The sequence below is a fragment of the Tauraco erythrolophus genome, chromosome 4 (genome assembly GCF_009769465.1).
Source record: "Tauraco erythrolophus isolate bTauEry1 chromosome 4, bTauEry1.pri, whole genome shotgun sequence".
In the NCBI taxonomy this organism is placed as follows: Eukaryota; Metazoa; Chordata; class Aves; order Musophagiformes; family Musophagidae; genus Tauraco; species Tauraco erythrolophus.
The window spans coordinates 58,510,852-58,525,561 of record NC_141468.1 but is presented as its reverse complement, the minus strand read 5'-3'; the positions used below and the strand labels follow the sequence as shown (position 1 = coordinate 58,525,561).

The following is a 14,710-nucleotide window of genomic DNA, read 5'->3' as shown; positions in this document are numbered from 1 at the left end:
AGCTGTAAACTAACTCCAGAGCCTACCTGCTTGGCAGACCTGTGCCCAAAAAGGGAAAGGCTCCATGCCTCCCTCCATCACAGCCAAGCAAATGTGGGGCAAAGATCAGGAAGGCACATACTCGTCCTCGATTTTACATTTCCAGAAACATGTCTAACGGCAACCATTTGTGCGTGCTTTAGATAAATGATTACAAGGGGTTTGAGACACAAAGGGGAAAAAATACTTTTGTTGCTTAGCAGAGTGCGATGGTCACGCAGCAGCACACAGCAGGTCCAAGCAGCAGCCCAGCTCCTGAGGCTCGCAAAACCAAGGGCAAAGCAGCGCGAGCTCTTCCAGGAAGAAATTCAGGCTAAGAGGGGCCAAGGGGGCATGGGTAAGGATGCCAGTGGGAGCCAGCAGCCAGTACCAGCCCCATGTTTGGTTTCCTCAAGTACATTAAGAGCAGCTCCCTTCAACAGCTTTTTAAGGAGTCGGCACAGGGAGCTGCAAGCCACCCCTGGAGCAGGAGGCATCAGGAGGGCGGTAGGGCAGGGGAAACTGGGTGACAGCACACGTAGGGTGGGACAGACGTTTCAGCATCTTCCTCAGCACAGAGAGACTATCTCATCTTGTCTTGCAGTTCCCTCTGACAGAAAATCTGATTAAAGCTGAACAATGAGAGGTCAGAAAGAAAAGAGAAACAAAATCAGACCTTCCCCATTACTGCTTGTTCCCGTATCCAGCCTCCAGCACATCCTGCCATGAGAAGTCATCTTGGATGAACGTTCACAGTAGGGAGGACACAGCCTGCACACAAACCTTGAGGTTTCCTTTGCTCAGCAACTACCCCAGACACCCCAGGACAAACTCAAACTGGTTTGCACAGAGGGGAGAGAAATCAGCCCACAAACAGCAGCCCCACTGCAGAAACCACTGCCTGGGAAGGCTCCATCCACCCCGTGCAATGACACCAGACACATTCCAGTCGGGCAATGCAGCTGATGGTCCCGGCGAGCTGCCGCAGAAGCTGGGTATTTTAGGAACTCCACTGATTGACTGAAGGCCCTCCCTGGCACCACATGCCAAAGGCAAAGCATCCCACTCCCTCCTTTCCCCCAGGGAAGAGAGCCAGTTCCCCCCCTCCATCCCCAGGAGCTGAATCCCAGCAGGACCCAGGAAGGCCAGGCACACCACTGCTTTTTCCTACGCCGCTGCTATTCTTGGCAGCATGAGAGGGCAGAGACAGCTGCCCTCGCTGTGTTGCACAAGCCTGGGCATCACCGGGCTATTCCTAATGCAGCAAAACCTCTGCCAAGCACACCGTGAACCAGTGACCTTGCCTGCAGGAGGAAGACACCAAGCGCCGGTTCATCCGAAGGTGGGCAGGGAAGGCAGCCGTGTCCCTCCTCACCAGCCTGAGCACCACTCCCGGGAAAAGGCACAGCAGAGATGTTCTCTCCCCACTGAGCACACACCACACAACAACCGGTTATTATATCATGCTTTTAATACAAACTTAAAAAAATCTGGAACAATAGAAACTGTACAGATTTGATCAACCTTTTTTTTTTTTGTCATTTTGTTTTTAACTAAATCTCTAGACACACCAATGTCCCGTTCCAAAATATTGCACAACATTCTGAATACAAAACTCTGATTGTATTCCTCCTTCGCTAAAGAAAAAAAAAAAGAAAAGAAAAAACAAAAAAAAAAAGACAACAACCCCCTGGTTCCCCCTCTCAGTAGCCCCCTTCTCAGAAAGAAACCCAGGCAGATCACATGCGGAAACCTCCGCTCGGAGACATACAGACTTCTGTCCTCTTTCACTCCTCCTCTCCCCCAAGGCAACTGTCGATTCACTCCTTGGAGAGAGGTGGGAGGGAAAGGAGGGAGGCTGAGTGCGGAGAAAGGAATCTTGACCGCTTCTTTTTTTTTTTAAAAGTTTTTTTCCTGAAAAAATATTTTTTTTCTCTCCTCTTTTTAAGAAAAAATCTTGAAAAGAAAAAAATTACAGGTTTTTTTTTTTTACGTTAGAAATATACATATATTATATATACCTCTTACATTTTACAAATGTAGCAAATTATTCAATACAAACGGACATCAACAAAAAGAACACAAACCCATAAAAAATAAAAGTTAAAAAAAAATTTCTCTCTTCTCTTCCTAAGAAACCAGGTAAATTAGTGCAGGTTTTTAAAAAATAAAATTGAAGCTGAACGCCTACATCCAAGACTAGAAAAGACCTGAAAAGGCCGTTAGTTTCCATTGCTGCCTGACGCTGTAGGAACGTTTCTGAAGCACGCTTTTTTCCTTTTAAGATACAAAGAGGTTGGTCCCTCCTCTTTCCCTCCTTCCACTCACACCACTATTTTTAAAGCGGGTATAATACGTGTGGCAGGGCAAAGCGGCATCACAGCTTCACACACATAAGCAGGTGGCCAGGGGGGCATCCCCACCTCTCCCCTCCCCTCTCCTCCCTGTGCCGGAGGAGAGCACGCTGTTCTGTGGCAGCAGCTCACAGCTGGCTCTGCCAGATGTGGGGACAGTGCGGGGGGGACAACTGGAACGGATCCTGGCATCAGGGGCTGAGTACCCCTCAGTCCAGCGTGGCAAGTGGGCTGGCACCCAGCAGCACACTCCTGGGGAGAAGGACGGGGTGGCAGTGGTAATGTCCCTAAGTGTGGGGTTCAAATAAGAAAACAAAAAAGAAAAAAGGGAAACCCAACAGCTCGGCCATTCCTCAGCAACTTGTCCCAGTCTGGAAACCTGAAGGGTTGAGGCTGTGGCCACCGGTTTGGGGGAAGCTAGCTGGGCTCCGCTCTCCCTGCCCACCCACCACCTTGGTCATAGCTCGACAGCAGCAAGCAGCGTGCTCAGGAATCAACGCTGAGCGCGAGGTCGGGACCGTGCCTCCCTCAGTCACCCAGCAAGGGGAAGGGTGTGCTGGAAACGCTCCTTGAAGAGATCCAGGCAGTGGCAGTCTCCCTGGGACACCTCATTACCTCTGCAAAGGTTCATTGGCAACACAACTACAAGAGGGCTGGAGTGCCTTCATCTCAGCTTGAGGAAAGGGAGTGGGAAAAGCACAAGTTCAAGTCCACCTCCCCTGAAACAGGTATGTCTTGAAAGAGCACATTGGTTTGACAGATATAGAAGTGGGCTTCAGAGGGTGCTCCAGAGACATCATTAAAAGAAAACCAAACCTCAAGTTTGGGAGGCAGAAAAAAGCTTATTTTTCTTTTAAACTAAGAACTTCAAAGACTGGAGTCTCATCATCTCCACCTCTCTCCTCTTTGCACGCTTCCATACTCCCACAACAGCCTCCAAGGAGACCTCCTTCTAACCTAGAGAGACTCCACCCTGCCTGGGCAAGAAGCAGCTCTTCTTCGGCTTCCCGTGAAGGCAGGTTTCGGAGTCTCTCACACAGAAGCTACCTAGCTGAAAAGCCACTACCGCCCTACTGCAGCACATCATCCCAGGAAGGCTGCAGGGGTGTTCCCAGATCCCAGCCCTGCGGTGGAGAGTCACGGCACATTCACATGCTGGGATGGCTGCTCGCCTTTGGAGCATCCATCTCCACTCGGCTCTAAGCCTGCCGCTGTCTGCGCTGACGTGATCTGGCTGGAACGATGAGTTTAGGCCAGGTGCTTCCCTTCAGCACCACATCAGCAACCTCCTTTCACTCCTCCAGAGGGCAAGGAAGGGGATTTAGCCAGGCATACACCTGGCTGAAAGCACAAACCTTTATGTGACCACTCAAGAGAGCAGCTTCAACAACATAGCCCTTTCTCTTCCTCAAAAACAGTGCTGCCTCTCTAACTAAAAAGGAAGGAATTCCCTCTCTAGGACAAGAAGATGAATTCACAGCAGAGGACGAGAATTCAGACCCAGGAGGCCGCCCCAGATGACCATCAGTGCATGCTGGGCTCCACTGACAGGGAGAAAGTCCAGGATGCAAGGCCAAGACCTAAGTGGGGCCACCTGGCTTGGCATCACCTCCCCCAGCCACAGGGAGAGGCGGGCGGTGTTTCTACACCAAAGGGCTGCACCTGGAATAACTGACCCGCCCCAGGAGGGGACAGAAAGGCCTCCTCGCTCGCGGAAGGGGACGACAACTGAAGCCACCCAGTTTTAAGAGCTGACCTCCTGTAGCCGCGGCTGGCAGTGCAGACGAGGAAGGGAGCAGGAAGATGCCATTTCACAGTAACGCTCTGCCCTCCCTGCTACGTGCTGGGAGGCGGTCAAGGGGAAGAGTCAGTGCTTCTCAGCACGCAGGCAGAACAGCTGACGCCAGCCTGGGCTGGAGAGCCTGGAGCAACAACAACACAACAGTCTACACCCGTGGGCACAGGAGATGCTCTCCGTCTACACGCAGAGCCGTAACAGAAAAGCAAGCCCACCCAACCATTTGTGGCTAGCACACAACAAGAGCATGTGTATCTGCACCAATACCAATTCATCCTCTCCCTGTCCCTCCTCCAGCGAGGTGGTACAAAGATGATGTCCCTACACCCAGGCGGAAGGACCCTGTGTCCAGTGCTGGGGGGGGGGGGGGGGGGGGGGGGGGGCCGGGACAGGGGTGCAGGGAATCAGGAGCATCATGACCTATGTTTGCACCAGTCCTGGGCTGGGGTTGGGGAAGACAAACCGAAAAAATCCCAAGACTCATTTAAGGAGTAAAAAAGTGAGTAGGAAAAAAGCACAGGGACTGAGTTAAAAAACAAGTCAGTGCTTCAGGAGTGTTGCCAGCACAGCGCAACAACACTGGGCTCTCTCTTTTCCCAAGAAGCTATATTTATAAGATTTGAATATTTTCTGTATATTTCTATTTTTCTTTTCTCTCCCTCTTTTGTTTGTTTTGTTCTTGTTTCCCGCCCCCCCTCCCTCCCTACCCCAAAATACTCTCCTTCCTTGTGTTCAGTTGGCCAGGACAACGGGCTGGAACGATTGGCTGGGATACTGCATGGCATTCAGGTTGTAGCTGAGTCCTTCCACGAAGGGAGACTTCTCCAAAAAGAGGCTGTTGGTGCTGCTGCCACCAAAGACCTGAGCCATATCAAAGGTACCACCCGTGCCAGTGTTGAACTGCGATGTCGGCGGGATGCTGCTGGCCTGGCTCTCACTGGCAACGCCATCGAGGAAGAGACTGCTGGCTCCCGGCGACCCGCCGCTGTAAACAAACTCCTTGGCGTTGGGGGAGAGCTGCGACTGCGGGGCTTGGCTCCCAGCGCTCCCGATGAAGTTCAGAGAGTGCATAGACAGGGAGAGGCCCTTGTGCTTCAGCAGGTTGGTGGTGGGAGACCTGACCATCCTGGGCTGCTGCCCAACCCCTGCTCCACCGCCCCCTCCTCCAGCTCCTCCACCCTTCTTCATCTTGGTAGAGCCGAACTTTGTGGCAGCAAAGGTGGCAGTGGTGAAAGTGATGGGCTGGGCAGAGCGAGGGATGAAGGTGGGGCTGGGCGACTGGCCAAAGGAGGGGGACGGAGAGTTGGACAGCGAGTTGTCCTGGCTGCCGATGGGGACAAATACCTGGGCGTCGGGGTTGAAGCTGCTCTTGATTTCTTTGTCCAGCTCTGCGGCACTGCAGCCCTCGCTGTCATCCAGGTAGAGGACCTTAACAGAGCCCTTCTCACCGATCTGGTAGGAGACCTCAAAAGGATCAATCCAGACGCTCAGCTCTTCCGGCACATTGGCGCGCACATCCTCCACAGCCAGCCCACTCCGCTTGGCCGCCAGCTCCACCACCGGATCCACCGTCTGCCCTATATGAACACAGCGATAGCCAGATCCCTTCAGAGGCTTCTCTGGGTACCAGTGACCCTCATATTTCTTCTTCAGCAGGCGCTCTAGCTCCTCACCAAACAGGTCCGCCCGCCTCCGAGGAAGCTTGTTGTACAGGTATGAGATGATGAAGTTAAGAGCAACTTTGATCTCCAGATGCATACTCCCTTCGCAGCAAGCAAGTCAGGGCAGTGTATTAAAAGAGACAAAACGACACACACATAGACAAGATTTGGCTCCAAACAGACCTAGGGAGAGAGAGAAAAGGATGGATGAAGACGAGAGAACACAAAAACTCTTCACCTGTCAGCGATAAACAGCTGCACTTTTTCATTAACAAAAGCAGAATGAGCAGTTTGCACAAACTCTAATGAATAGCAATGCTCACTAGGAGAGTCACCCCAAATCTACTGACCCACAAAATAGAGAGATGCTGGTAGGGAGGAGTCTCCTTGCTCCTCCACAGAAGAAGTAAGGGTGTAGCTACTACCCGCACACAGGCACGTACATTATACTTACCTCCCTGCCAAGTACCGCTGCTGAAACCCAGCAGGCCAACTGTCTGCTCTGGCAGAGGTATTTCAGCATGCCCAACACGCCTCTCTCTGCCCTGGCAACTCAGCCGCTTCCAGCACGGCTCACCTGCACCAGCCTCTCCAGAACATAAGCGCACCACCTGAACAGCCTCGTGACTCGCTCAGCAGCTCGCTCTGGACAGCAGGGCCAGCCTCTCCTCCGGGTGGTCGTGCCGGGCGCCACGTCCTGCTGGCACAAGCGCAGAAGGGACGAGAAGGGGCGAGGGAGGGTGCTGAGGCACCAGTTGCCAGCCCGTGTTTACCATCTCTTTGACTGGCAGGTACGTATCTTATAAAGTGTACTCAGTTGAGGCTCTGTCTAGCTAAAAGCCTAAAATCCCAGTTTAATTCAGTTGCGGAGGGGGGAGAGGGGGGCAGGAAATGTGCACAGGGTCACAAAATATGCACGTGCCAACAGCCTGTCCAATACAGTTCACATTGCTTATCCTGCTGCAGAGGGAAGATGAGCTCTGCCAGGATCAGGTACCTACTAAATAACACTGAAATTGCTTGCCAAAGACTGAAGTAATCCTCCTTCCCTCCCTCGTGAGGAAGTCTCTGAAACGGAGAGAACCCGCAGAAGCACAATGCAAAACCACAACACTCAACTCTCCCATTATACACAGATTTGCAAACAATGTTCATCTGGGTACAAACACCCCCAGGTAGGTCAGCACCGCGCTCTGTCACCCATCCAAAGAGAAAGAAACCCACAGATATTTTAAGAGGAAGCACACTTCCAGTAGCCTCCATGCCTCTCCAGGGGGAAGCAGAATATCCAGTTTTTAATTGGCAGCTTAGTCAGAGGCTGCTCTGTCTTCAGCTGCCCTCACCTTGCTCAAACAGACAAACCATGTTCAACCATCTTCCTAAAATGGGCTTCAGGGATGCTCTCACGCAGCACTCAAGCCAATGTTTACGACTTGTGCCAATTATTTGGGGGTGGGGATGGAGTACAAACATATGGTGTCAGCATTCCCCTGGAAAACTGGGAATCCCAGCAGCACAACCAGATATCCACGCTGGCCTAGGTCAGGAGGCAGAAAAAACTGACCAAACTTGTTTGCTTGGTCTAGTTCAGTGGACAAAAATGATTAAATAAGTTTTAAAGAAACTCGAGTATTTTGAGGCTTTATTTTGTAGTAAAACTAAACTTTTTTGTAAAAAATGGGGTGTGGATTCTATGCTTTTTACGTACTAGTCTGAGTCCAGAGAGGTTTGGCTTCAGGATGATGGTAACCAGAAGCAGATCCCACACCTCAAGTCTGCCAACAAGATGAGAAAGAAGTCTTGCCTTTAAAACCTGCTTTAAGGAATTACTGTAGTATAACAACTTTTAGTAGGTCACTGAGACCTGACCAAGTTCAAATAAAAACAGATGAGCACCAGAGAAATAAGTAACCAGAGTTTTTAAGAAAACAGCAAAGAGAAGCCATTTTCAGAAGGCGTGGAGACGGAACCTTTCCCAAAGAAAACAGCAAGAAGCAAACCCCTGAAAGAGTACATCTAAATGTTAAAAAGAGTTTCACAGCCCATACTACCCCAAGGGAAGATTACATGGAACTCTCTTGCTCCTTCAGCTTTGAGGCATCCAAGGGAGAAGATAGCTTGGGATCCTGACAAATTAAGCAAGAAGAGAAAAGCCAGTTTGTAAATCTTTCAATTTCATGTGCTAAATTCTAATCCAGACCTAAAAATCTATTAAGAAATCAGCAATTACAGACTAGGAAAGGAGCAAAGGTGAAAATTTTTTACCACCCTATTTGCAATACAAATGCCTCGATCTACTTGGGAGAAGGACTTGGGAGTACTGGTGGACGAGAAGCTCAATATGAGCCGGCAATGTGCTCTTGAGGCCCAGAAGGCCAACCGCGTCCTGGGCTGCATCAAGAGGAGCGTGGCCAGCAGGTCGAGAGAGGTGATTCTCCCCCTCTACTCTGTCCTCGTGAGACCTCACTTGGAGTATTGCGTCCAGTTCTGAAGTCCCCAACATAAGAAGGACATGGACTAGTTGGAGAGGGTCCAGAGGAGGGCCACGAAGATGATAAGAGGGCTGGAGCACCTTTCCTATGAGGACAGGCTGAAAGAGTTGGGGCTTTTCAGCCTGGAGAAGAGGAGGCTCCGGGGTGACCTTATAGCGGTCTTCCAGTACCTCAAGGGGGCCTACAAGAAAGATGGGGAGAGGCTGTTCAGGAGGGCCTGTTGTGATAGGACAAGGGGTAATGGTTTTAAAATAGAGGGAGGTAGATTTAGATTGGATATTAGGAAAAAATTTTCTACCATGAGAGTTGTAGAACACTGGAACAGGTTGCCCAGAGAGGTGGTGGATGCTCCATCCCTGGAGACGTTCAAGGCCAGGTTGGACGAGGCCCTGAGCAACCTGATCTAGTTGGAGATATCCCTGTTCCTTGCAGGGGGGTTGGACTAGATGACCTTTGAAGGTCCCTTCCAGCCCTAACCATTCTATGATTCTATGATACTTTGAGGAGCCCACATCCTCATCAACCTTCTGTGGAAGACAGCAAGGACATACAATTATAAATCACTGTCTGCTTTTTTCTTTTCTTTAAGAATCACTCCCCCTTCTTAAAAGGGGAATACTCTGTACCTTGACTATGAAAAAGATGAGTTAATTAGCCTAATAATACCAACAGATGTCAAGGTAGCTGCACATAGCTGATACTTGCAGAAGGCACAAGAAGACAGAGATACCACTGACTCCTCAGGTTGTTGACACAGTAACGTGCTCCAGCAGGACCCCTTCAATCTCTTTCCATTGTGCCAAAATGTGATAATATATAATAAAATAAAGCTAAAGCAGCATAGCTGCAAGACAAGAAGCAACTAAATATCAATTGTGAAAAGTATTCTGACAAGTCTTCTGTAAAGAGAGGCTTGTCCACACTGCCAGCGCTTCCAAAGGCTCACTGTACCACGGGCAGAACACCGAGGTGCCGGCAGGGAACAAAGGGCCGTTCTCCGCTCTGCGGAGGGGATGTAGGAGCCCCCCCGAGCTCCCGTTTATCAGCACAGTGACGTGCGAAAGGAGCGCGGCCAAATTACCATTTGCATCAGAGGAGAGCAAACACGGGAACGAGGCCCTCTCCTCCTCGCTACGCAAACACGTCGGGTGACCTTGTAAGTGCCCCTCCAAGCTCCTGAGGGGAGCCTGGCCCCGGGAAACCGCCTGGCTGCCGCCTCGCCCTCACACGCGGCCTTTCTAGGGACTTTAGGAGACGGCGGCCACGACGAGCTGCGGTCCCACAGCAGGCCACACCCGTCCGGAACAAGGGCCCCTTCCTCAGCCTCCTCCCCCGCCTCAATCATACCCACGGGCGGCGGAGAGGCTCCCCCACCACTCGAGGCGCTCGGCCCTGCGGGGACCCACTCGAGGCAGGCGGCCGGCCGCCCCCTCCCCAGGAGAGCGGCCATTGCCGGTGACCCGGCCGGACAGCCTCCCTCCGCCGCCGCGGAGCGTCCTGGGAGTTGTAGTCCTCGCTCGCCCTCCCCGCCCCGCGACCTACTTCGCCCCCGGACTACGCCTCCCGTCGCGCCCCGCGGCCGGCCCGGCCCGGTGCTTCGCTCGGCGGGGCAGGGCACAAAATTTTCCACGGCACATGCGCCCTGGCGGCCCGCCCGCCCCGGCGCTGCCCACGGCGGGGAACACGCCCCGCGGCCCGGCGCTCGGGACTGCCGGGCAGCCGCCCCCTTCTTCTCCCTCTCGGCAGGGACGGGGACACTCGTCGCCACCCCACAGCAGCCTCCCAGGGCTGCAGGACGGAGCCCAGAAGGCCACAAGCCCCGCGTCCCGTCCCCCTCCCCCCCGTGGGGCACGGGGGTTGCAAACTAGGTTCCCAAAAGAGCCCTTCGACGGAGGAGGGAAAAGTCCCCCCCAAGGGCGAGCCCCTGACCCCACACACCCGGCGGGGCACCAAGGCAGCCTCCAAGGCCTGGAGGACCGGGGTGTCCGTAGGGGTGCAGCACCGCCGCTCCACCAAACACCACCACCCTCCCCCCAAGAGGCCTGACCTTCCCCTACAGCCGCATGACCCCTTCCCAGGGACCGCCGTGCCCGCGAAGGGCACCTCAGCCGGGTCCCCCCCGCTCCGCCTTCACGGGGCAGGCAGGGCCCCTCCGCCGGGAGAGGGGCCGGCAGCGCCCAGCCCAACCCCAGCAGCGCCTTTGTTGTCGTCGGGCTTCTCCCCTCCGGAGCCTGGGGGGGCTCGATCCGCCGTGCGGGAAGAGAGACACCTCGACGACAGCCCCTTTTCTCCGACAGCCCAGAGCGCCCGCCACCGCCCCCGGGCCCAGTCTGCCCTTTTCGGGGCTGCGTCGCACCCCGACCCCGACCCCCATCAGACCGGGGGGGGCGGGGGGGGGTGTCGGGGGCGAACAAAATGGTGAACCGGGGGCATTGCAAAGCGTCACCGACCCAATGACTTTCACATACCGCCTCCCCTGAAACCCCATTAATCCCCCCCTGGGGACCGGGAGCTGCACGGTCGCTCCACGGAGGGATAAATTACCCTCCCTGGGTGGGGAGGGGGACAATGTCTCCCCTCAGGACGAGCTCACAAAGGGGATGCGGGCTCGCGGGACCCGGCCCCAGAGAGTGTGGGAGGGGAGTGGGGAGGGAAGCACCCCCAGCCCCACTTACTTCGTCCTCGGCTCCAGGGCCGGCGACTGCTGGCAGCTGTCGGGGACCGTGGGCGCTGCCGGCGGAGCCCGGGCGGTGCGCGCGGGTCTCTGTCCCGTCCCCTCCCTCGCCTTATCCCCGTCGGTGCGGTTCCTCCGCGGGGCGGGCCCGGGAGCTGCGGCGTGGGCCGGAGGTGGTGCGGGACGCCCGTAGGTGGGGGTGCGGGTGCCGGTGCCTGTGTCGTCGCCGCCGCCTCTCCTCGCCCCGCCGGCCCAGAGCCGCCCGCACCCTGGCCCCAAGTGAGCCAACTCACGGCAAACTTTCACCCTTAGCAACCCCGCGCAGGGATCCGCGCTCCCGCCCAGCGTGATGCGGCCGCGGAGGGCGGGCCGGGACTAGTTCCCCCTCCCCTCGCTGCTCGTTCGGCTTCGCCGCCCGCAAGGACCCGGGGACTGGGAGGTCGGGGGGTTAGTGGGGGGTTTAATTCCCCTTTTCTCCCCCCGCTGCCGGTGCAGCAGCTGCATCACGGGGCGCTGCCAGCCGTAAGGCACTGGGGAGCGCCCCGACCCTGGGTGCCAGGGGAAGGAAGGGGCAGAGGGTTTAGCGGGATGAGGATTGACCTGAGGATTTCCCCAAGCGGCTTAGCCTGAGGCGAGGGGGAGGGGGTCACACCGAGGTGATCGAACGGGAACGGGGAGGGAAGGAACCGGCCGGCATTTTCCTCGCCTCCGTGCACGACGGGTACTTGGCAGCAGCCGCCACAGCAGGTTGGGGGCCTGGTGCTGTCAGGCCCCGGCTCCGTGGCAGGACTGGCCCTGGGGTGAGGAGAGGACCCTGGGGAACTCCGGCTCCCGAGAGGACAAGCCCCTTGCACAACCCCAGTGAAGTCTTGCAGGAACTCCTGTGCTGGAACCCCCAAGCCCCACTAACAGCATGGGCAGGAGAGTTAGGGGTGCGGCACCCAGAAGGGTGCGAGAACAGGCAACGCCGGCTCCCTACCTCACTGCAAAGCCCCGGGACCCCCCGGCCCTGTGACACTGAGGGCAGGTACAGTGGAGGAGGCCGGAAGGCTGCAGGCCCATCTCCTCAGCGGACAACGGGGCAAAGCCTGCTGCTGCCACCCCAGGGAGGGCAGGAGCCGGCACAACCGCCTCTACGGCCCCCTGCCTCAGCACTCCGAGGCAGCGAAGGCGCCTCAGCCCTGCCGGCACCACGCTCCACCGGAGCGCAACCCACGGACTACTTTGTCTTCACACGCCCGTGCACCTCCGCCTTCAGCAGAGGGCCGGCCCCGCCGCGGCGGAGGCGAGGGACCCGCAAGGTGCACGAGCGGCTGCCGTGCTAAAAATAACTGCGGCGTGTTAGCAACAGCCTTCCCGTTGGCTGGCCGGGCCTGTGGCGCCCTCGGATTGGTGCGCTGTCGCAGCCAGTGACCGAAGGGGGTGTGCGCAGGGGGCGGGGCCAGGCGCGGCTCGGGGGTTGCCGGGAGTCGTAGTCGTCATGGCGGCCGCAGCCTGCCCCAGCGGGGCCGCCCCCGTCCCGCACCGCGGGCGTTCGAGGGCTCCGCCCGGGCCGGGCAGCCAGGGGGGCCCTTACGCAAGCCGGCGCCGCGGCTGTGCAAGGCTGAGGCTGCACGCTGCCCCGGGGGAAGAGAGCTGTGGAGACTGACCGTCCCTAGGGCCACCCTGGCACCTGTCCGGGTCGCAGGTGGATGGGGGGCACCTCTTCCCCCAACAGCTGAGCCTCAGGCACCCGCCAGCAAGCCGAAGGCACTCACCCAGCAAGCACGGCTTCGCTTTTCGTTCTGCAAACAAAACTCGGCAATGAAGAAAAAACAAGTGCACTTGCTTCGGGGTAGGAGAGGGTACCCGCGCAGGGTAACCAACAGCCCCCTGGAGAGGCACGCACGGGGAAGTGTCACAGGGGCAGCTGTGTTTTTCCCACATGCAATCAATATCACCACACGTGTTTAAAGGGTGCCAGCTGCCAGCACACGCAGCTCCATGCTCCGTACCTCAAACCAGACCTATTACTAGTTTCAAGGAAAACAAAGAAAATCCCTACAGGCACCCGCACCACCTCACTGTGGAAAGACACCACCTGCAAAGGGCTCTTGCTTTCCACGCATAAGGCAGCTTTTGATCAGAGTAAAGCTCCAAACAAGTGGAAGGGACATCAAGAACGGTGTTACCAGGCCCTCCCAGCCGCGTGTCAGGCATCCTCCTCAGAGCTGACACAAGCAGACCAGGGAGGGAGAACCAGTCTCGGTGACCAAAGTGCTACCACAGTTCCTGCTGCAGTGGGGGCAGCTTGCCTGGCCCCTGAAATGTCCTGTTTGCCTTGGTTCTGAAGAATTCAGAAGAAAAATCCCATAGTGGAGTCACACTCCATCTTGGAACTGGATCTTCTCACCTTTGAATTTTTAATTAATTGCCCATTTTCAAAATGGACAAAGACCACAGATGGTTCCTGAGCTGCTCCGTGTCCCTCTGGTTAAATAATTCTCCGTAGCAACCACTTGCCAAGTGCAAAAATACAAAATTCCTCCCTTGCCCCGTTTCCATAAAGACCTTCAGCATCTTTTTGGGTTTGGTTTGTCCTCCCTCACTCAGGAACCTTTCACCTTAGGTACTGCCTTTGCCACTGAAGAGGACTTCTGAAGCCAGTCAACACCATGCGCTAAGAAATCCGTTAACACTGCCCTTCCTAGCCACAGTGCTACAGCAGTGATCCTTGGTCATTTTCCCACCCACTGATTTAAAAAAAAAAATCTCAACAACTTTTGAAGTTGTGGGGTTTTTTTTCTGCAGAAGGTGGAGGAAGAGAAGGGGAAGATCTATGAGCGCTATTATGAGCAGCCTTGTTTTCATTACTCCTAGTTTAAAAGGAATTTAGTTACAAAAGAACATGTTTTTTTTCTAAGACTCCCTTGCTTTGCTGGAAACAAAATCATGCTGTCAGCCAGAGATCAGGAAATTAAAATGACTGCGCTATTTTTAGCATCATTAAGAAAAAAGGCAATTACATTTCTAAAATTCTATTGTTGTTTTAATAAGGTGTTACTAAGAGGGTGTTACACATTAGGGCTCTTTAAAATACTTGCGCCTTGACCGTGCTCCTCTAATTATCGTGTCACCCTGGTACACATGCGGGCAGAGGAATTCTGTCACAGTATCCGCTCACACATTCACGGCCGTGTGGCTATTGCGTCAAAGCAAAGCTTCTGAATCACGTGCACGTGGGGAAGGAAGGGATCGCCAGGCCACCGGGACCGAGCTCGTTTTGCTGGGCTAGTTAATGCCAAGGAAGGGCGGTCAGGTTATAATCGGGCGTAATTAACACTGCCATACCCTGAATCCTCTTTACATTCAAGTCACATGACAATCTCAAGGAAATGAAAAATTCTTTTCTGCTATTGAAAGAGGCAAACAACACCTCCAGCTGATCTCTGTAATGAGAAAATAACAGCTCCCGCACAGATAAGGTTTCAGAAGCAGGATTTTGTCTATGCAGCTCTTGCAAGGAAAGCTCACAGGCAGACTTAAGGCCTTTCCCTACCTTGTTTGTTTGTGGTTTTTTTTGAAGAAAGGTAATGCTTTGGGCTCAAGGGCTTTGTCAAGACAAGGTCTAGATGATTGAAAGGACTGGAGGTGTGTTATAGAGCTATTTGCTGAGCTCAGCTGTAGCTGTGGCTGGTAGGTGGTCTGAGGAGGCGCCTAACAGGGAACATCTA

The 14,710-nt window shown here is 54.8% G+C and overlaps 1 protein-coding gene across 3 annotated transcripts; it reads right to left on the bottom strand.

Moving 5' to 3' along the window:
- Positions 1–4,566: 4,566 nt before the first annotated feature.
- On the bottom strand, positions 4,567–11,057 carry TOB2 (transducer of ERBB2, 2). 3 transcript variants are annotated; one of them, XM_086610144.1, is made up of 3 exons: positions 10,999–11,057; positions 5,844–6,014; positions 4,567–5,747 (listed from the first exon to the last, which is right to left on the bottom strand). In XM_086610144.1, the coding sequence occupies exons 2-3, from the start codon at positions 5,926–5,928 to the stop codon at positions 4,903–4,905; spliced, it is 930 nt and encodes a 309-aa protein (XP_086466270.1). In that variant the 5' UTR covers positions 5,929–6,014; positions 10,999–11,057; the 3' UTR covers positions 4,567–4,902. The 3 variants fall into 3 exon arrangements, with proteins under 3 accessions (XP_086466270.1, XP_086466268.1, XP_086466269.1); XM_086610142.1 differs by having other exon boundaries at positions 4,567–6,014; XM_086610143.1 differs by lacking the exon at positions 10,999–11,057 and adding an exon at positions 6,286–8,057 and having other exon boundaries at positions 4,567–6,014.
- Between the last annotated feature and the right edge of the window lie 3,653 nt (positions 11,058–14,710).